This window comes from Mustela putorius, unplaced genomic scaffold (genome assembly GCF_011764305.1).
Source record: "Mustela putorius furo isolate JIRA1106 unplaced genomic scaffold, ASM1176430v1.1 tig00000508_pilon_pilon_pilon, whole genome shotgun sequence".
Taxonomy (NCBI): domain Eukaryota; kingdom Metazoa; phylum Chordata; class Mammalia; order Carnivora; family Mustelidae; genus Mustela; species Mustela putorius.
In genome coordinates this window covers 17,280,389-17,302,673 of record NW_025421402.1, presented here as the reverse complement: position 1 = coordinate 17,302,673, position 22,285 = coordinate 17,280,389, and the positions used below count along the sequence as shown (strand labels likewise).

At 39.7% G+C, this 22,285-nt stretch overlaps 1 protein-coding gene across 1 annotated transcript in view; it reads right to left on the bottom strand.

Moving 5' to 3' along the window:
• RRP15 (ribosomal RNA processing 15 homolog) overlaps positions 1-21,752 on the bottom strand; it is a 39,318-nt gene extending 17,566 nt beyond the window's left edge. The window contains exons 1-4 of the mRNA XM_004751465.3: positions 21,502-21,752; positions 10,541-10,815; positions 7,915-8,012; positions 5,009-5,210 (exon numbers count right to left, since the gene is read on the bottom strand). Coding sequence (XP_004751522.1) covers positions 5,009-5,210; positions 7,915-8,012; positions 10,541-10,815; positions 21,502-21,646 — 720 coding nt within the window. The 5' untranslated portion in view covers positions 21,647-21,752. The remainder of the gene's footprint in view (positions 1-5,008; positions 5,211-7,914; positions 8,013-10,540; positions 10,816-21,501) is intronic.
• Between the last annotated feature and the right edge of the window lie 533 nt (positions 21,753-22,285).

Sequence of the window (22,285 nt, the reverse complement as noted above, 5' to 3'; positions counted from 1 at the left end):
ATTTAATCTGATATCTGATTATCTGATATCTGATAATCTGATTATCAGCAGAATCAAATTAAAAATACTCTGATAAACAGCTAATGATGTGAAAGGCAGTCTTTGGAACATATAAAAACTTTGCTCCAATCCAGGCACCAAAAGCCTTTGAAGACTATGGTTTTTAAATGGAGGAAGCAGACTTTGAATAGCTGAAGTTGTAGCTCACAAAAATAGTAAATATAGAAATGTAAAATGCAATAAATCAAATGTAGGTATGTAGGGCACAATATATATGACCCTTAAAACAGACAGGAAATCACAGATATGCAATGTGTAAAGGCATGATTTAGTAATTCTGCTTACCAGATTAAAAATAAATCAACACACTAGACATAAAAGATCATACACTCTCTTTTCTTCATTTTCTAAGAAATGATGTTAACCAAAGATATGCCAGAACATGAGTCAAAGTATCTAAAGATCCTTAAAGGATAGAGATGATCGCAAAGCTGGTTTCCAAGAAGATGCAAATACAAATACAGGAGGGGTGTATATCTGCCATCAGTGGACATTTTCCTCTTCGTAAGGCTAAAATTTTAGAAAAATGTTTACAGACAAGTAATTTTTAAATAATCCACTTCAAAACATTAAAAATCTCCACCTCAAATACTTAAAAATTTATTGTTTGTGAAATACTTTATAATTAATTTAAGGCTCCCAATAATTCCATTAAAGCAATACGAAGTTACGGTAAGATTAACCTTTTTGCTTTTAAATTAAAAAGGAAGTCTTCCATTAAATAGCAGACACACATTTATCTCTAATTCTTACGGAAAGCCCACTAAAATTAAAAGTATAAAAAGTTATAAACAAACAAGGAAATAAATGAAACCTGGTTAGAGTTGTGATAACCAGTTAGAGAGAAGGAAAGCTAATGTTTACGTGAGAAACTGGATCCATGCTCAGGAACTGGAGGCAAGAGGGGAGGCAGACGTGAGGGGTGTGATAAAAACACAAGATGTCTGACAGTCTGTGTAAGAAGCAGACTTTTCATTTCCCTTTCTGACTTACGGAGGCAGGTGACCGACCCTACCAAGGACATGTAAATTAGTCTCTGAAGACATTAAACCAGAAAAGGTTTAAATGCAGGAACACTGATTCATATAAAGAGACGGCACTGAATAAGCCTATGTACCACGATACTGTTTGACTTGGGGCCACACCGCCCCAACCTCTGCCTCTGTGGTTACTTTGCCTGCCACTTCTGTCTATCAAATCTCCCCTGTGCATCTCCTGGAAGGATACTTAACACGGGACTTAGAACCCACCCAGAGAATCCGGGATACTCTCTTCACCTCAAGATCCTTAAGTTAACTTTATCTGCAAAGACCCCTCCTCTGAATAGGCACATTTTACAGGTTCCAGGAATCCGAACACAGACTTATCATTTTAGCGTTCCGTCTACTAGACTGTTCCGTCTACTACACATAATTTAGCCAACACATCAATTAAAAATGAAGATATCCTACATCCTTTTCCAGAAAGCTACCAGTCAATGTGACCTTATCAAACTGAGAGTGAGAGCCAAGAGAAAATAAGACCGTCCTAGAAACAGGGGCAAAGGAAAGTAAAGGGAATCCCTGGGCAGTGATCAAGCAAACCCCAAGCGCACACCAGGGTAAAGAACCGCCAGCCGAGATTATAGCAAGACGAACGTGGAGAAAATAGGACTGAGGAGGGTTTAAAAAAAAAAGAGGCAACTGTTACCTCTAGGAAAATAAAAACCGTAAGAAAGCTAAGTTGAAGAATAAAGTATTATTGTACCTGCTTTGTTCAGGAGTAAATGGTGTTCACACTGAATACTGATCTAGCTAAAAGCGTTAATACGCTACATCAGAAGGGCAGAAGGATGCAGTACGGGAGGTATGGCAGCAAAGGAAAGAATGACAATTCTTGGTCCTGCATAAAGGTATCTAATATTGACCAAAAAATAAAATAGTCTAAATATTATTTAACATACAGAGGTCAATACCACAACCAAGATCTAAGAATTGAAAATGGTTTCCTTGGAAGGGAGCAAAGCAAGGGGCACGAGGGATGGGGAAGAGCACTGGCAATTTTCTTTAGTCACTGGTTCCCTTTTGAAACTGTGCTCCTATTGCTTTGAAAATAAAATTCAGGGCGCCTGGGTGGCTCAGTGGGTTAAGCCGCTGCCTTCGGCTCAGGTCATGATCTCAGGGTCCTGGGATCGAGTCCCGCATCGGGCTCTCTGCTCAGCGGGGAGCCTGCTTCCTCCTCTCTCTCTCTGCCTGCCTCTCTGCCTACTTGTGATTTCTCTCTGTCAAATAAATAAATAAAATCTTTAAAAAAAAAAAATGAAAATAAAATTCATTTATCGCCAAGAAAGGGAAAGCGTCTCAGAAAGTGTCTTGTCCAGGATCATAACATAGTTAAGAAATATCTTAAAACTTCTTGTATCCACGGGAGTATGGAAATTCTTAAAAAGGGGCTCTTAAAAATAAATTCCCAAGTTCTAAGTGTTCCCAGGAATAAAAAAAAAAAAAAAAAAGCAGACACAACCAAAAGCACTATTAGTGTATGTTCATATAATGGATCTAACCTCTTGTTTCTATTACTACAACCCCATCCAGCTTTCTTAAGTAAAAGTACTGGCTCGTTTTTGAACATAAGACATTAATGTCACAACTACAAATAACAGGTCTAACAAGATAAAGGAGCTGAAGACATAGGAAGGTATTTCCAGACGGCTATCCTGATAGACAGCTATCTACAGTTTACATGCAGATGAACTCTAGCAGTAAAGATTTCATAGTATTAGGAGTACAAGACGCAAAGGCTGTGTTCTGACCCCTTAACCCCAGGAAAGGGACAACCGGAATTTCCCCCAAGCTCTTCTCCCCGACTGTCTGAGAAGGGAAGGGGCACGGAAAAGGGGCAACAGCAATGGTGCTAGGAAGAGGTAAAATATGAGAAAAAAGGAGAATTTTATTTTCTACTTAATTAATATCCCTCTTTATCCATTTCATTAATCTATGTCTCCTTTCTGAATCGTGTTTTGGCTCACTACTCCCACCTTTCCCTTCCCTCCTCTTCGACGGCTTTCACACCCACCTATTCCCAATAACCTGCACGGGTTTACTGATCGATGTCCTAACCGAGCATGACCGTTACATCAAACTCCACACCCCCAAACAGGGCACCGACTTCATTTACCTTTTACTGTACCTAATGATAATGTGCCGTCTAGACATATTAATTTAGAATTTTTTAATCTTATTGACTTGAAGTCATCTATCTGAACTGTAAGATTTTAAAAGATAGAAGGATAGCACCAGGTACAACGAGGCAAGCATTTTTGATATTAGTAACTGACCCAATCACAAATGCTATAGTACTTTAATATTATTCAGATGCAAAACCAAGTCCAATAAAAAAAAAAGTAAGTCTGGTGGTTTTTCCATAAATATGAAACCAAAGTGAAAGCAACATTTTTAAAAGAAATGTGCCAAGATACCGTTAGTATGGGATAAGAAGCTCTAGAAACAAATTACTTTTAGAGCAAACCCACTTCGGATTGACAGTGAAGTAGGAAGTCAAAGGAAAAGTGTAAATGGTAAGAAAAAAAAGGCAACAATGGTATTGGAAAGAACCCTTCATGTATTTTCATAACTCATGAAAAAAATAATACCGAAGCAAAAACAAATGCCTCTATTAAAGTTATTCAGAAATGAACAGAAAAAAGAAAAATAGTAAGTCTGTCTTTCTCCATCTTCCTATTAACTCCTCACGCAATGCTGCTGGATCGTTCTCTAAGTTTTAGAGTAAAATGTCCCTTGTGAGAACACAGGTTAGATTTTTTTTTAACTAAAAAGTAATCATCCCCAAACACAGTATACATGTGTTTATAATTAATTCTGACACGTTAAAACAGCAGCATCAGTGAGCATCAGTATTATGTAAATATTGGAAAATAATTTGGAGGGGTCCCTGGGTGGCTCAGTCGGTTAAGCATCTGCCTTTGGCTCAGGCCATGTTCGCAGGGATTAAGCCCCGCATCGGGCTCCCTGCTCAGCCCTCTGGTGCTCCCTCTAGCTATCTCTGTCACCATCTCTGTCTCTCTCTTTCTCAAATAAAATCTTTGAAAAAAATAAATAAATAAATAAATAAATAAATAAATAAACCCCATTTGGGTCCTTTAATATGCAAGAGACATAGTTAAATAGCTTAGAAAACTTTTGTCAAATTTAGGCAAAACTGGCAACTTAAAGTACTTGAAAAGTACCTCAGCTCTAGGTTAGCATGACATTCCGATATGCTCTTCTTCTCCTCAGAGTTTCGACTGGCAAAGCAAAGACAAAACGCTTACAACGGAGACTCCTGACTGAAGCACTTTTTGTTGGCAATAGAAATTAAGCTATCAAACACACCAGTACTTTAATTAAAAACAAAACCAAACAGAACAGCCCTTTTGCGAGTAAAGCAGATTTCAGAACCTTTCACCTGGTACCTACTGAAGTCCACTGGTCAACAGGACTGGAGAAGCAAAGTTATCAAGCCAAAGATCGGGAACAGTATTTATACTCTTCGTCCTCCAACTAGTCAAACTTCACCAAACAGCCTCAGTACAAAGACGACCTTCCACTGTGTTCCCCAAAGCTCTGAACCTTCCCATTTTAGAAGTTAAACGCCATCACAGTTACCTCTGTGGGCGAAGGTGCAAAGTGAAGCTGTATCCCTCATTCAGGTTTCTGTTCTCCAAAATGCACAAAAAGCAGGATTTCAGGTAGGAGAGACCTGGTATCTCTCACAGACTGACGTGAATCCATCGGTCCCTGAGCTCTAAGAGCAGCAGTATGGATGTCACCTCTAACTGGCAACTTCCATACTAAATAAATTATCATGAAACCTAAGAATACTAACTCTTAAATTTATAGTTTGCTTTTTCACCCCAAAACTTTAAGAACTAAAAGTCTGATGCACAGAGTCCTATATAAACACTTTTTACCTGTTTGGCTTTCACGTTCTTTGCAGTCGAACTTTTCTCACTGGTACTTGCATCCATCCCTCTCAGAACACTGATGAAATCTTTCTTGGAAACAGTCGATATCAACTTAGCACGTTTTCTAATAGAACTTCCAGCTTCTTTAACCTTTTCATCAACGTTCTTTTGGTGCTTCTGAACGGCGTTAAATAACTGTACCACACCCCTACAAAACATAAAATGACCAGTTACTTAACATAGTTAAGTAACGGTTACACTAGAATACAAACTGTGAGGTTAAGCACAATGTGTTTTTACTGCTTAGGAAAGAGGCAAACATTTAATAGGCACTCAGATGAAAAGAGCTGAATCTAAAAAATGAACATACATTTCAATGAAAGAACACAGATTTCTGAATAGAGAATAAATATATATGGGCTGATATGATTTTTCTTTTCAGCTTTCACCTTTCTCAATCAACTTTTGTGCAATTAGAACTAAAAATTACTTTTAATGCAAATATCTATTCCTCAAAATATATTATTACATAATAATTACATCACGATATAATGGATAGAGAACAGCCTCTACAGTTAGCTGTCTCACCCCCGACACTACGAAAGGTTTTCTGGATTTCAATGTCTTCTATAAATGGAAAAAATAACACTCAAGTAGCTTAAAAAGAATTCAGTTATATTATCTGCAATTCTTATGATAAAAAACTAATTTTTAAAAAATTTATTTATTTGAGAGGGAGGGAGAGCAGGCAGACAGCAGACAGAGGGAGAAGCAGGCTCCCCACCAAGCAGGCAGCCCAACGCGGACTCCATCCCACGACCCTGGGATCACGACCAAAGCCCGAGGCAGACGCCTAACTGACTGAGCCACCTAGGCACCCTGATATGAAACTAATTTTACCCTGATATAAAACTAATTTTAAAGTCCTATTTTAAAATGAAATACTTATTTAAATATTTGGTCTATAGTTAAGTTCATTCCAAGAAGGATTCTGAAGACTGAGACCTGTAGTGTCCATCATAGCAACCATGAGCCACGTGGAGCTGGTGAGCCGCGAAACGCGGCTGGCTCATCCGTACTGCACTGTGCTTGCTCCAGGTTTAAAATATGACTGGATGTGTCAGATTTAATATGAAAACAGAGACTTTTAATATCTCACCAAAAACTTTTTTAAGATTTTATTTATTCATTTGACAGACAGAGATCACAAGTAGGCAGAAAGGCAGGAAGAGAGAAGAGGAAGCAGGCTCCCTGCTGAGCAGAGAGCCTGATGGGGGGCTCGATCCCAGGAACCTGGGATCATGGCCTGAGCCGAAGGCAGAGGCTTTAACCCTCGGAGCCACCCAGGTGCCCCTCACCAAAAACTTTTATATTAATTACATGATAAAATAAAAAAATAATTTGAATATTTTGGGTTCAATAAAATACATTGGTACAATTTATTTATTTTTACCGTATTATCTAGATAGTATGTGGCTACAAAAAAGTTTTACATTATGTATGTGGCTCCCATTATATCTCTACTGGACAATACGGATTCAAACCATTACTATCTTTTCGAGTTTCACAATTCTGTCACCGGGAGAGGCACTGGCCATGTACCTGGAGTATCCCTGCGTGTTCCTAATACGTTTTTCAAGGATGTGAGGCCCTGACTGTTTTTTACACCAGGCATTTCTGCGAGTTGAGTTTGTAGGGCGCAACCTTGAGAGATGAGATAACGTCTCCCCCAGACAAAGAGCAGGCTTGTTACCATTCACCATAAAAGCAGTGGATTCCCAAGTCGAGTGTTCTTCTGTAACACAAGCCATTGCCCGCTCACGCATCCTTATAGGGCACCTGTGTTACCAATGAGGGACAAAGGGAACCAGTGGAAATGTGATGCTCTGGCTACTTTGCCAAGAGTAATAAAGTCCTCTGTCTCTGACCCAAAAGTCTCTTGTATTCTGGCAGTACCCAGGAAACTAACCGGCTAGCTTACTAGCTGGTAAGGAGGATAAAATTCCAGACCCTTCGAGCAGGGCTGGGGCCAAAGTGAGGGAAGGGAGGTGCATGTTATTAATTTCATTCTCAGAGAAATCCTGCAGGGTAGAGGTAATAGTCCACTGCTTTTCTAGGTAAATAAAATGAAGTAAAAATTAGGTAGCATGCACAAGGACACAGGTAGTAAGTCAGTGCTGGGATTTGAACCTAGCAGTCTGGCTCTATCTAGGTCACTCTGTAACACCCATGTGGATTAAAAAATGACCCAATCGTATAAGAAACTAGAAAATCAAAAATAATTCCACTAAGTAGAACTGCTGTTATTTTTCAAGTAGCAGCTCAAATGTTCTCTCCTCTGTGAAATCTTCCCCAACTCCCCTGACAATCTCCTGCTGTAAGCTCCCAACACACAGGACATGCCTCTAGTCTCAAAGAGACTGTAATTCCTACAGGTGAGTAGGCAAGGGCCACCTGGCAGCCACCAGATTCTATTTATCTTTGGATATGGAAGACATCAATAAATGTTTGGTGCCAATGATCAAAAAAATGCAGAGTGAAAGGACAGCATAAGGTTACTGTAATACATGAGTGGTTATGCCCTAAGTGTAATGTAAGAGAACAATAATCACCTATAGTCATAAATTCAGATAACCATCGTAAGAGAAATGCATGTCTAATTACACTGTTCTCCTGACTACAGCAACAGTGTGATCTGCAATAGGTTCAGACCAAATATACACTGAGGACGTTCGTAATATGCTTGCCTCACGAGACCTGTAAAAATCTTTCGCTGAATTTAGGATTAAATAGGCAGGTTTTGATATAAATCACTTGGCTGAGAAGGCAGAGCTTAAGATCAGGTTGAGTCAGAAATGGATCACTATCAAAGCTTTCATATACTCACTTTTTAAAGGGCAGAACAGTCTTACCTTGTTGCAATTCTCTGAAGATTTCTCTCTGTTTCTTTGTCTTTGACAACATCTGGCTTTACTCTGCACATCATTTCCCATTCCCGCTTCTTATCAAGCTGTGTTATAAATATTGTTATGTGAAAGAATATTAGGCATTTTTGAAAGTGCAGCATACTTTGATAGGATACTCTGTGAAAGGACAAAGGTAATAAATCATTCTGGCTTAGTGTGTCACAGCAACTGAAAAAACCCCACACTTTTAGGGGTTCAGCTCAGGGGGCCTGTGGTTAGCACTCTGCGTGTCATGTGAGAAGCACAAAGTGAGTTTCTGTCAGGCTCTCGGACAGCAGGGGCCTGGACAGCTGCCAGGATACTGAGGCAAAGAGGACAAGGTAGCATGTGAGAGAGCCACACGCCTGACCTGCCACCACCAGAGCATCAGAGGTAAGCGTTAGAAAGAGCCCAAACTACAGTCTTTGATAATCACAAGTTTAAATACTGTTTATTTTCTCAAAAACTGTCTTTCTCAGCAGACAGAATAATTAAAAATTTGCATCAGCTTTTAAAATAATAGCATTGTATCCAGTAGTACTCTGGTCCGAGGCACCTGACTTGACACCCCAATACACTGCACTGGTATATACTGCTGTCTCAGGCCAACATATCACCTACAAGCAAATATATATCTTATAAAGATCACCAGGAAGTTAGTAAGCATCAAAGGCAGTAATAAGAATCTGTGGGGGGAAAAAAATCTTTTATCTATTGCTTTTCTGCATCCATCTAACCTCTTATTTTTGTATTAATGAAAATGTCTAATCATAGTTATATCAAATTGTGTTCACCATACATTAGCCTGACTTCTTTCTAAAAAGAATAGATTTCTCCCCAAATAAGATAATTTACTTTAACTGTTACGAAATTCACTATCAGATTATGGCAGGAATTTAGAAATCTTACTTTTACGTTCAAAACAGTTCTTAATTATTTGTAGTATCCAAGGCATGCATAATCCCAAAATAATTTTTAACTGTTTGAAGTATAATTTTAAACTTATGATTAGAAATAAGTACTAGATATTCCAGAAACTGAAAATATTTAACAGTAAAAAACAATGATAATCTGCACAGACTCTACTCAGAATTACGTAATAAGAGCATTTGTAGAGACCATGCCCTTTTTCTGCTATCAACGTGTGTTTTCATCCATTATGTGAACAGTATCATCTCCAGCACTCAAAGGATTGGCCTAGAGTTGAGTTAGAGACTCATTTTTTCTTGACTTCAAAATGTTCTTACTTTCACTAGAACACTGGGACTAGCGGTAATTAAGGAGTCTAATATTTGTAAAGCTTCCTTCAGCTTCTGCCAGATAGTAATGATTCAAATTTTCAGTTGAAAAGCTATCAGTAAGATTTAGAGAAAAAATTTATCTTAAAGTAAAAAGAATATCGAAGAGCACAGTACACTGTTTCTAAAAGCAACACTTACAAAGTTCCATCTTTATACAGCTTTTGCAGAGTACTAGTATTTGGAACAAAGAAAATAATTCACCTTGAAACAAGATAAGGGGATAATGAACTTAAAAGGAAATACATTCCTTAAAAGGAAATATATGCCAATCTAAATCTACCTTTCTTTCATTTCATTTTTCTTTCATTTTACCTGTAAAGTACCTCTTGGAAATTAATACTTTTATATTGTCAGTATGATCGCAGAAAGTTATTTTCACAGAAAATAGTATTTATTTCACTAACCAAGTATTTTAGACACAGAAATACTTCATTGAGTACAAGGGATTTAAAAACCTTACTATTTCTCTTTATTTTTATAATACACAACAGCAAAATGAAGTCCAACTTTTGGCCTTGAATCAGCAGATTGTCCTAGTCTAACTTCTATGAGTGATTTAACACAAGGTACGAATTCGAGTTTATCTAGCAGTGAAACAGTCCATTTCTGGAACTGCAACCAAGCCCTGACAAGGACACCTTCACAGATTCATATTACAAAATAGGTTTTTAGCAAAAAGTAACTAACATGATTCTATTGGTTCAGAATCTAATAATGTTAGCATACAGACAGCTAAACTGAATGAAATATTTAGGCCCAGGAATCATTGCCACATGTATAATTTATTTGACTTTAGTATATGTGCTGCCGAAGCGAGCACTAATTTATTTGACTTTAAAAGGTCAAGTTTCTCAGGAGTTTAATTTCTATTTCTTTGCTTAGATGATTAAAAAATGAACATGCTCAATGGAGTAATTTAGATGAGGTTTCTGTACAAAAGCTTGGTTATTCACCCCTATGTAAAAAGCAAGTTAAAGGGTTGCCTGGGTCACTCAGTGGTTTAAAGCCTCTGCCTGCAGCTCAGGTCATGATCCCAGGGTTCTGGGATCGAGCCCCCCATCGGGCTCTCTGCTCAGCAGGGAGTCTGCCTCCTCCTCTCTCTCCTCCTGCCTCTCTGTCTACTTGTGATCTCTGTCAAATAAACAAATAAAATCTTAAAAAAAAAAAACAAAATCAAGTTAAAAAACTGGACTGTTAAGTGGACCAATACTCCCAGGAACAAGTTGATACAGATAAGAACTAGGCTAGACTAGGCAAACAATCTATTCTACAAAGCAACTGGTAAGACACACCTGTTTTCTCTTCTCTAGTCTCTCTTGCTTTAACTTTTCTTTTTCCTTTTCCAGCTCTCTGTTTTTGACCAGAATAGTGGATTTACTTTTAGGAGTTTTCTTGTTAAGAATTTTAGCCATGGCATCCGCCCAGCCCACGTTAGTTCCAACACTAGCTTCAGCTGTTTGTTCATTTTCATTGCCACAGGGTTCAACTTCATCTTCATTGTCAGCTTCCACTGCTTCATCATCTGAAGAAAAGTGATCCTTTTCTGATTCACAACTTCCTACAGAACCTAAGAGTAGAAACAAATTAAACTTTAGCACTGGAGGAACAGGTTGTCAAGGCCACGCCAGATGCCCAGGACCCATCATAAAGCTAACAGATCTCCATCTGTCTCCATTTGCGCAAGAGAGGGCTTTTTAAGTCCCAGAGCTGCAGTCATAGCAGAGAGCAAAAGGACCCTCCATCCTACTGCCATCAACCCCCAAAGACCTGGCCCCACCACGCTGGGCTTCAGCACCAAGGACCCAGGCAGCAGAAACAAATCCAAAAGCCCACACCACCTTCTACTGTCTCCTATTGCAGATGCCGACATGGGAGCAGTGTAGGGTGTGTTCAAGTCCATGGGCCTTCCTCATGTCATTGAACTACTTAAAGAGACTAATGAAAATTATTTTAAAAACGATTAACAAAAAACTTTAATCCATCAAGATAATGGAACAATGTTTCCATGGTACAGAGAAGTTAGATTAACCTCTCTGGGGATTTGACCCAGATATTTAAAATTCTGAATTAGTGTGTAGGAAAGTCTAAAAAACAAAACAAAACAAAACAGAACAAAACCACCAGCCTCCTTTCATAGAATTTGCATATAACATTATGAAATTAGATGTTTAAAACATTTCCAAAAAATGATCTAATAAAGTAATATCCGCCCAAGAGACTAAAGATTCAATTGCACTGCTGGGTGGCCAAATGACAGTATCAAGTTCTGAGCTGTAGACACAAAAGTGTACTGTTGGAATTGTATCCTGCACAACCTCCGAAAGAAGCATGTACAGGATATTAGCTAGCTAGTTCATCTTATAAGATTCAAAGAGCTGGGATCAGCGGCTTGACAGAAGTAAGAGTCTAGTTGGTGGCCTTACTTAAAAACGAACTCATTGTGAAGCTTTTATAGTTTACGTTTTGTGGCCTTTCTCAACTTCTGAAGTTCACCGAACTTTACTAACAAGAGCACAAGCAGCCAGCACAGTCTGCAGACATCTATATGATCCACAGCCTTCTGGGCAGCTTCTGTTTTCTGTTCTTCAGAAGCCAGTGTAACTTACTAGGAAATACTTCAAAAGAGAAAATCATCCAGTAGCTTAGAAACTCAGAATGTTCCTTAATAAGCAGAAGAGGAGTGAACAAAGCATTGCATTTCAGAAGTGTGCGCTGGGTCCATGTGCGCATTCATAGCCGAGCGTCACAACCAGAACTTCTCCTTCTACTTGAGAAGTCGGATTGTCCTTTATTGTTACTTCAAAATAATGTGCCTACTCCTCAGCTCTAAGACCCCTTTCTTCCTTAAGTCATTTCAAGAAAATGTGCATATTCTGATTTCAGATAACACCTTAGTCTTTTTTCCCCTCTTAATTCAGCTTATTGTCATGACCAAAATGAAAGGAGCTGAATGTACAGCGGCCTGTTAATGTCTGAGTGATCCTCTCTCGTCTCTCGACCATAAGCCATGAAGTAAGAGAGAACTGCCAGAAAGGTCCCACTTAGCTAGTCATTATAACACCTGCAATTTTGCCATTACTTTTGCACAATGCTTTTACTTAAGTGTTGGAAATTCATGAAATGCAAAAGATGTAAAAATAAATACTTAATACATTTAAGATAAAAATTTATAACCTTCGAAAACAGCAAATAAAAATATAAACAAAACATTTTACAGATGTAAAAAAAAATGAACCTCAAACAAGTAAGGAAAAGTATCTTCAAAGTGTGCCAGTGTTATCAAAAAGTAAAGGAAATAATAAAGGAACTTATCAGTAATCCCACTGCCCTAATGTGCTGCACATTTCTTTTTTCTCTCTCTTTTTTTTAAAGATTTTATTTATTTATTTATCAGAGAGCGAGAGCACAAGCAGGAGGAACAGGAGGCAGAGGGAGAGGCAAGCAGAGGGAGAAGCAGGCTCCCCGCCTAGCAAGGAGCCCGACACGGGACTTGATTCCAGGACCCCAGGACCATGACTCAAGCCAAAGGCAGATGCCCAACTGACTGAGCCACCCAGGTGTCCCTACACATTTCTCAATAAAGAGAAACAAAGTTTTAAATAGAGACTCATTTGCCACATATTTAATTTGAAGCCTTCTCTACATGCTGCCCACGGGGTAAATTTAAGAAATCTGAGGACATGGGCTTCTAGGCTTTGACATGCACATACAGGTGATTTAAGAACTTTATTATTTAAGTATTTTTAAAAGTATCTAGATTTTGCCAAACAAAAGCTGTTAGCACCATCATCCAATTCAATGAAACTAAGGGTCTACTTATACACCAGATTTCAGAGTCACACAATTTTTCCCTCAGAAGCATCTCCTGGGACCACTGTTCCTAGAAAGTACACTGAGAAGCAAAGTTTGGAGAATGTAATTACCTGGAAAATAAAGATGTTAATATTTTACATGTTTTATTCCTCAGAGCCAGTAGCATTTCATAGGTATTAATAACAAAATACACAATTATCTGACAAGTGCTTCTTCTAATAAGAATTTATTTAAACGTAAAGAGGCAGAAAGCGCTTAAATGTCTGTGTGAATGAAGAATACTTGGGTGATTAAAAACAGAATGTTCTACCAGCCCACAGTAACATGTCAAAACTACAATACTGACATCTAGTGTTTTGTCCTGATGCATTCGCACAGACGGCAACAATCTGACCTCAGTTGCACTGCAAAGGCTGCCACAAGACTTTAGGGCTGTAGGAGCTATCCCAATTCTCTGCTTACAAACTTTGGCTCTTTCTCTTGGTTTGTTTCTTATCCAGATTGACTACCACAGTACGCCTATTATAGGCACAAAATAAATCCGTGAAAAGCCTTGTAACACCATTTCATACAACACATATAAACCAATTTAACAAATTCAAAAAGAATCCACTAAATTGATCATTTTTATTTGATTTTTTTTTTTTTAAAGAAGTTCTAGCTCAGAGGTGTCTGGCATTCACTACAAATGGAAATGATCATGTTTTATATAAATAAAAAAACGCCAATGTAATGAGGTCCTCCAGCATACTAAAAACCAGGATTTACTCCTAGGATACCAAAGATAAAACAAATCAGAAAGCAGAACTGGTTCTTAAAATTTTACTGTATCCTATGAAGATGAGATTTTAAAAAAATTTTTGACTAACTGATCTTTAATAACATAAGTTAAGTGCATGTATCTAGGGACAACGATAAGTAAAAAATTCCTTTGAAGCCTTCTGCTATCTTTAACATTAAACCCTAAGTTTGCATACTATTTTTAGAATCTGGAAATTAAGGAAGGGCTACAAAGAACACTTACTGGAATAACTAAAGGTTCCAATATAACTTTCCGCATTTATGGAAATGTTCTATTATCAAAGCTGCCTCCAAGCCACTGGGCATCAGAGGCTACTGAGTACTTCAAATGCAGCTAGTACAACCGAGGAACTTGATTTTTCATTCTGATTACTTTAAATTTAAAAAGCTCCATGTGGGGGCACGTGGATGGCTCAGTCCGTTAAATGGCTGACTCTTGATATCAGGGTCTTGAGTTCTAGCCCCACAGTGGGCTTCACGCTGGTTGTGGAGCCTACTTAAAAAAAAAAAAAAAAAAAAAAAAAAAGCCACAGGCAGCTAGTGGCTACCAGCTACCACACTGGCAGGACAGGGTTAAACTTCCAAGGTTCTGAGGTAGGCACAGGCATTTCCCAACTCCCACTGCCTTTTCTCCAAACTTCTAGCTCCCTTTCAAATTTACCATCTGTCCCTGATCCCAGATATGGTTAGTTGTTGGCTAGAAAGAGGGATAAAGTTTTAAGAAGACTTACAGTCCTTCAATATTTACTGTGCACACATGAATGATGGTGAAGGGAAAAACAAAAAATCTAAGTCTAGGTTTCTCTCCTTGAAGAGGTCATATGTTTAGCGGATAGATAAATCAGTTAACCGATTACAAAACTGGTTTTACAATATGCAAAATTCTAAGTGCCTCTTCTTCTTTTTTTTTTTTTTTAAAGATTTTATTTATTTATTTGACAGAGAGAGATCACAAGTAGGCAGAGAGGCAGGCAGAGAGAGAGAGAGGGAAGCAGGCTCCCTGCTGAGCAGAGAGCCCGATGCGGGACTCGATCCCAGGACCCCGAGATCATGACCTGAGCCGAAGGTAGCGGCTTAACCCACTGAGCCACCCAGGCGCCCTAAGTGCTCTTCTTTAAAAAAAAAAAAAAAAGGCAACAAAGAAAGGGTGACTGTTTGGGAGTATCTTTTAAATTTATATTAAAGTTGCTTCCTAGGTAAAGCAAGGGTTTGAATGACAAGAGACGGGAGGAGGCCCAAGAGTAAGATTCCACAACCCAGGTGAACTGAAAAAGGCAGGGGGTATGATCACTAAATCTGGAACAGAAACTCCCTAGATCTGACTGAGTCAATGCCCTGCATAAAAATTAAAATTACGATAATCATCATCACGATGGGCATTCCAGGCCGAATAAACCAGTATGTCCAAAGGCATGGGAATGTGAAAGAAAGTGAGATGTTTATGAAATGACAAGAAGTTCAGACTGGCTGAAACTAGATCTAGAAACTGGATAGTAAGAACTGAGTCTAAAAAGCTCGCTGCTTTATAAAAAAGCTGGTCTGATTTACTACCCAAGAAATAAAATATGCACATTAACCCCCAAATTAAAACCAAGTGGTTTAAAATTACAATGCTATAGGTGTATGTTTCCAGTAAGAGGCCAAACTGCTAGTGCTTTTCTCTCTTGGTACTTACCTTGGGCCCTTACTTTTAAAAAGCTTCTCTATTGGATTAAGAAGGTTGTTCTTTTAAAATACAAATACCATCTGGGAGCATTAAGGTTACTGGTTAACATTCAACCTACTTCACACCTTTAGAATTACTCTAAATCAAACAGAATTCCTCATAAAAACTTGGTAGAGATCAGTTAGTAGTAGTAAAGAGTACGAACATAGAAGTCAGGCTGCCTGAATTCAATCTTACTTCCAGATACAAAATCCCCATCTGTAAAAATAGCAATAAAATAGTATTGATTTCATTGTGGTTTTGTGATACTTAAATGTATTAATATATATTAAAGTTCCTGAAAGAGTGCCTAGTCCATAGTAAACATTTAAGTGCTGATTACATACTACACACAGAGACACACATGATAAGAATTTTAATGTGGTTGTGGAGGAGAAATGAACAAGGAAGGAATACGTCTGGTAGCTGGAATCTTCAGGATGTGGGAGGTGCTGGATGGGAAGCTTTAGATGACCAGCTAGTTACAGCACAGGGGTGAAGAACTCAGATTATAAAATCAGACAGACGTGGCATTATGTCTTAGCCCACTACTTCCCAACAGTATTAACTGGGGTGAGTTACCTGACTCTGCTTTGTCTCAGTTTCCTTGTAGCAAAATAGGCATGAAAAATACCTACCTCACTGGGTTGTTACCATGATTAAATCAGGTAACACATGAAAAGCACTTAACACAGACCTGGTACACGGTAGACATGAAATAAATAATGGAGAGTAACCAGTGGACAGACAAGAATGCTGAGAACCTAGAAGACAGACCAGGGATGGGAGATCACAAAACACTAAAGAAAGATGCCAAAAAAAGAGTGGGTAAAAGGGATTTCAATTCCACTGTAACTTTGTCTGCGGTCCGGGATAGAGCCTATAGCGCACGTGCCCAGGAATTAAGTGCAGGCAGGCTACCTTGGACTTGACTTTAGAAGTCATCAATGTCACTGCACTACAACTTGTTTCTCTTTTGTAAAGTAAGCTCTACATTCAGTGTGGGGCTTAAATACATGACCCCAAGATCAAGGGTGCCTCGCTCTACCGACCGAGTCAGCAAGGTGCCCCATGTCCCACAACTTCTCAAAAGTACTCTAAAATACTGACAGTACTACCTAGCTAACACTCATTCAGAGCAAGCTACTGTGTTTTTTGTTTGTTTGTTTTGTTTTGTTTTGTTTTTAAATTTTATTTGACAGAGATCACAAGTAGGCAGAGAGGCAGGAAGAGAGAGAGGAGGAAGCAGGTTCCCCGCTGAGCAGAGAGCCCGATATGGGGCTGCATCCCAGGACCCTGGGATCATGACCTGAGGTGAAGGCAGAGGCTTTAACCCACTGAGCCACCCAGGTGCCCCTATCTTTTTTTTTTTTTTTTAAAGATTTTATTTGACACAGAGAGAGAGCCTGAGCACAAGCAAGGGCAGCAGCAGAAGCAGGCTCCCTGCCAAGCAGAGAGCCCAACATAAGGCTTGATCCCAGAACCTTGGGATCACGACTGAAGCCGAAGTCAGACACTTAACTGACTAAGCCACACAAACACCCCTAAATAAATACATCTTAAAAAATATATATATATATAAAATAAATTTAGAATATTCAAAATTTGTTTTAAATTTTTTCTAAAAGGCATTTAGTTTTGGAAAAAAATGAAGTCATCCCAACTTTTCATAAAAATAATCGAAATGAAAAAGTGCTGCTCTGAGACAAATTAAAAGATGTGATTACATGTGCCATCTAGACAAGCCAAAGCACAAAGCCTGAAAGTAATCTCCTTCCTGAGTCTGTCCTATAAAGTGCTAAACCATTCAAGTGCCTATGATTTATTTCATTTCTTAGACATGTTCCTTTGCTATTTTAAGTAACTTAAATGATGAAAGAGGCCATAAGCTACAGTTTGATAAAAAGCACATTTATCTGCTGGGTTATTATTATATCTAAAATACAGCTTTGTAGTTTATCAAAAACGAAGCAATAGCTCCTAGGACCTTCTAAACTGGATTGTTATCAAGTCTTCCATTAGAAGCACATGGCCATTTTTCATGTGTGTGAACAGAACAATTCAAGAAAACATGAAACCACCATTCTTCTCTACCAGTTTACAGTCCTACAGGCACGTGCTATGAGAGAAGGGTTGATCACATCATGGCACTGGATAATGACCAAGGCTTTTTCCACTTGGTCTGATTTACTGACTACAGAAGATTATTTTTTTTAAGACTACAAGCTTAAGTATACAGTTAGCATTGTGTCTAAACCTTCAAGGCTGCATCAATTCAATAAATCTGAGTAATTCAAGGATAACTCAGAGGTAGAGGTTATCAACAACTTCTCCATAGTACTGGATACCATCAACCAGTTTTTCCTTCCTCACCTGAGTTGATTTACTGACTAGGGAGGCTATGTGTGCTTGTATGTGTTTTAAGAATACAAACTTTAGGGGCACCTGGGTGGCTCAGTCGGTTAAATGTCTGCCTTCCACTCAGGTTATGCACCATCCCAGGGTCCTGGGATCAAGCCCCACACAGGCTCTCTGTGCATTGGGGAGCCTGCTTCTCCCTCTCCCTGCCGCACCCGCTGCTTGCACGCTCTCTCTTTCTCTCTGTCAAATAAATGAACAAAATCTTAAGAACCAATTATATATTGTATCAAAACCTGCAACAAGGTATCAATTCAATAAATCTGAGCAGTTCAATATTGACTGAGATAGGGGTGTCATCATCCCCTTCATAATGCCCGATATTTATCTGTTACTTAAAATGCCGACTGTAGCATTTTACCTTCCACATATCTGATTTGTGATCACTTGCGATACTATTATGACCAAATTTCAAACCCTACTGAAAAGTATTACAATTTACTAAAATTCAGTCTGAACCATTTCACTATCGTGTAAGTTTACATTATATACAAGTTCTGTTAAGTTTACCCTCAACAATACCTTAATACATGAGAAAAATGTAAAAATCACATTAAGAGCAGTTTCCAATTTGGTTGGAATGGTTAAATGAAAATTAACCATTAAAAATTAATTGGTTAAATTGGAAAGAGCAGTTTCCAATTTGGTTGGAATGGTTAATGGACATCTAGTACTATACCATGTATCAAGTTCTACGCCAAATTCTGGTACAGCTGTTAGTAAAGCTGACAAAGTTTTTCTTAACAGAACTAGGAAATTTCCTTCTTTAAAAATTCATTTATTTGTCAGAGAGAGAGAGATAGCTCATAAGCAGGGGGAGTGGAAGTCAGAGAAGCAGGTCTCCTGCTGACCAAGGAGCCCGATGTGGGGTTGCATCCCAGGACCCTGGGATCATGACCTGACTCGAAGGCAGACACAACCGACTGAACTAACCAGGCATCCTAAGAACTAGGAAATTTATGCGAAGTCTGACCAACACTACTTGAGAGTCTTTACACTCATAAAGGCATCATTTTCTATCTTTCTTATATAATTAAAGCAAGGAGCAAAAGTTCAAACAATGCATGTGTTTAACCTGTGTGTTTTCTATGAAATATAAGTAGTATTTTGCTGAAAGAATTTGCTCTCAAATGTTCATATGACAAGGTACATCCTTATCAATTTTTAGGATCCAATTGAAATTCAAAGAGAAGTCTCTGATTCAATTTCCTGATAAAACAAGCCAGTACACTTCACTATAATAATAAACTTATAATTTGCAAACTGATTCATTGATGTGTTTGAACCAGATTTAATCTTTATAGTTTCTCAGCATCCATTCTCTGAAATTCCTGAAAACTTATTAGTTCTGCCAAGGCCACATATACACAAATTCTGAACTACAAAAGCTGTTTCCGCTGGTCGCCTTTCCAGAAATAACTGATTTCATAAGAGGAAAATAGCAGATTCAGATATTAAATAACAAATTCTGAATTAAGCAAAAGGAGGATGCCCCATCTTATAACCAACGGACCTACATTATTGAATTTATTAAATAAGAGGCCCTTTATAATTTATCTGTCACAGAGGTACAGTCTAAATCCTGAAGGAAAACGTGGATAGAGACAATTAAGTCAAAACCTAAAGGATACAGATAAGAAAGTAAAGAGAAAAAGGGGAGGGATCAAGAGTACAGGTGCTACAGCCAAACTTCAGTAATGGCTGTGTCATTTATCAACTTGCTGATCAGCTTATGTATTGGGTGAGCAAGTCATAACCGTTTTGGACCTCAGCTTCCCATAAGTAAAATGAGAATAACAGCATCAATCTCATAGGGTTGTTGTCAGAATTAAAAGAAATGACACACATATGAATGAGGAGCTTGGAACAGTACACAGAACATACTAAAGCTCAAAAGATATAGCTATTATTATCCAATTCCTCTAACAGTAGAGCACATCCAAAATTTATGGTGCTATGAGTTTTTTTGTAAGTTGGTTATTTGGAAGACTGAATGTTTTCCTTCTGAAAAACATTTCAAGTGGAGCCCTTCTGTCTCTTCACTGTACTGGTGCCAGCTCTACCACAGTTTTGCCACTGCCCACCAACAGTTCTGGCATTCTCTGTCAATTGACATACAGTCAGCAGTGGTATTTATAAACAGGTGTCCCTCTCTTCTTTCAAAGTTCTCAACTGTTCCCTACTGCCTACAAATGGAGAAGCCAATCTCCTTCATATGGCACACAAGACTCTTTACAATCTGGCTTTATCCTCTGTTCCGGTTTCACTTCTATAACTTCTTTGGAAGCTAGAGCCACAGCAGACAATTCGTTGTGCCCTAAACAGCCCGCGCACTTTAAGGGACTGCACGCCACTGTTTGTGCTTTCCCCTGTATGTCTGAGAAAACTGTCTTCTCCACCCTCAAACAAAAAATTATTCACCCCTCCAAGGACTAGATGAAATGCCACCTCATTCATTTATTCAGCAAGAAAATTTACTCAACACTCAGTACTAAATTTACTCAATACTAAAAACTAAAAAGGAAGGCCCTATGAAAGTAAATAAGACATAGTTCCAGCATCTGGGGAATCTATAAGGTGAAAGACACGTTAAAATAAAATAATAACATAGCATACTATGAGTAATATGCATAAGACAGAAGGAAGCGATGCCTAAGCTGGGTTCTACAGGATATGGATTTGTTTCCATTCTTACCATTTTAACTGGACCATAACTGTAATAACTACTTTTACAGCCATGCGAGCATTTGAAAAATAATCTAGGCAGTGAAGCCAACAAGTGATGAAACCCTTGTGTGGGAGCCCAAGGATATCAATGTGGCTAGACATTGATGGGCATAGTAGTCAGGAGGGGGCAGAGTAGAAAGTATGAGACCTAAAAACCCGACCTAAGCTACATCATACAGTCTACGGATTCTGGATGTTATTCGGAGATGCGAAGCCACTGGACCATCTTGAGCAGATAACTCTCCTAGGATCTGAGGGACTCCTATGATTTAAGCGACGATCACAAAGTATCTTCCCTTCCTTTAACAGGCGTCTCTGGGAGATCAAGTGATACTTTTGTTCTACTTTAACCACATCCTCTTCTTTCATTTACTGCCATCAGGTCTCTAACTCCCAGAGTCAGGCACCTACCACACGAGAAAAGTCAAACACACCACCCATCTTCCTCTTAGCTCTTTCGGCCTTCTGCTCCTGGTTTCCTAAGAAACCTTTCCCACCCTTGTCATTTTAAATAACCCCGCCTCATTCTGCCTCTATCATTGTAACCTTTTTCCTGTTGTCAGCAGCACCAGTTTCAGCCCTTTTCATCAGTAACAGTGACGGTGAAAAAGGCCTAATAAAAGCGCCCCTTCCCTAAACACCACCTCCAGCCATTCTCACTGGGCCAAAGTCGCTCCTTCCATGACCCCCAAAATGAAACTAGCCCCGAAGTCCGTCGCATTCCCTACTTTCCGCGAATCCAATCCGGCTTTTCTTTTCAGCAGCCAAAGCTTAATCCTAGTCCGTTACCTCCACTGTCGGCAGCGTCTTTGCCCTCATCTTCCAACTCCGAAGCTACTGCCCTGGCTACCATTTTCATCTTCTTCTTCTTCTTCAGCGAATTTTTCAGCTTTTTCCCTGCACCCACACGTGGGCCCCCCACGGCCGCGGCCATGTTTCCCCTGCGGAAGCGCCCGGAAGCGTTGCGCCCGGTGCTCACCACAGGACCTCGGCCTTCAGTTCCGGCGACACAAGGTTCCGGGGCGGGGCCATCTAGCCTCCGACTGCGCCTCGGCGGGAGGTCTGCGGGGTCCGGCGAGTCTTTACCGGAGTCCGCTCCAGGGGCGGGGAGAGGAGTGACTGTACGTTCTCAGACGACCCCTCTTCCAGCTCGCCCTGGCCCTTGGACCGCTGCCGCAAACCGGAGAGGTCCCCTTTGCTGGTCTCCCTGTGGCCGCTTCCCTTCCGGGCCGCGTTTCCGGGTGTGGGTTCCGGGAGCTCGTCCGAGGTCCCCGACTCGCCCCTGCAGCCGGGCGGCCGGGAGAGCGGGCGCCGCGTCGGGAAGGGTACGGGAGTGTCATCCTCTCTCCCCAAGTAGCGAAGTCCAAAGAGTCACACGCGACACACACGATCTTTCTCGGGCACTGGATCACGTAAACGCCCTCTGATTAACCCTTTCCTGGCGTGCGATCGCGAAGCGGAGAGCGTCTGGCCGGGACCTGGCGGGCTCCGGCCGCGCGGGGCCGACCTGGGGTGCGGATCTCGGGCTGCCGCGCGGCGCTCCTGCCCGCAGGGCGGCTTCTCCCTGAGGCAA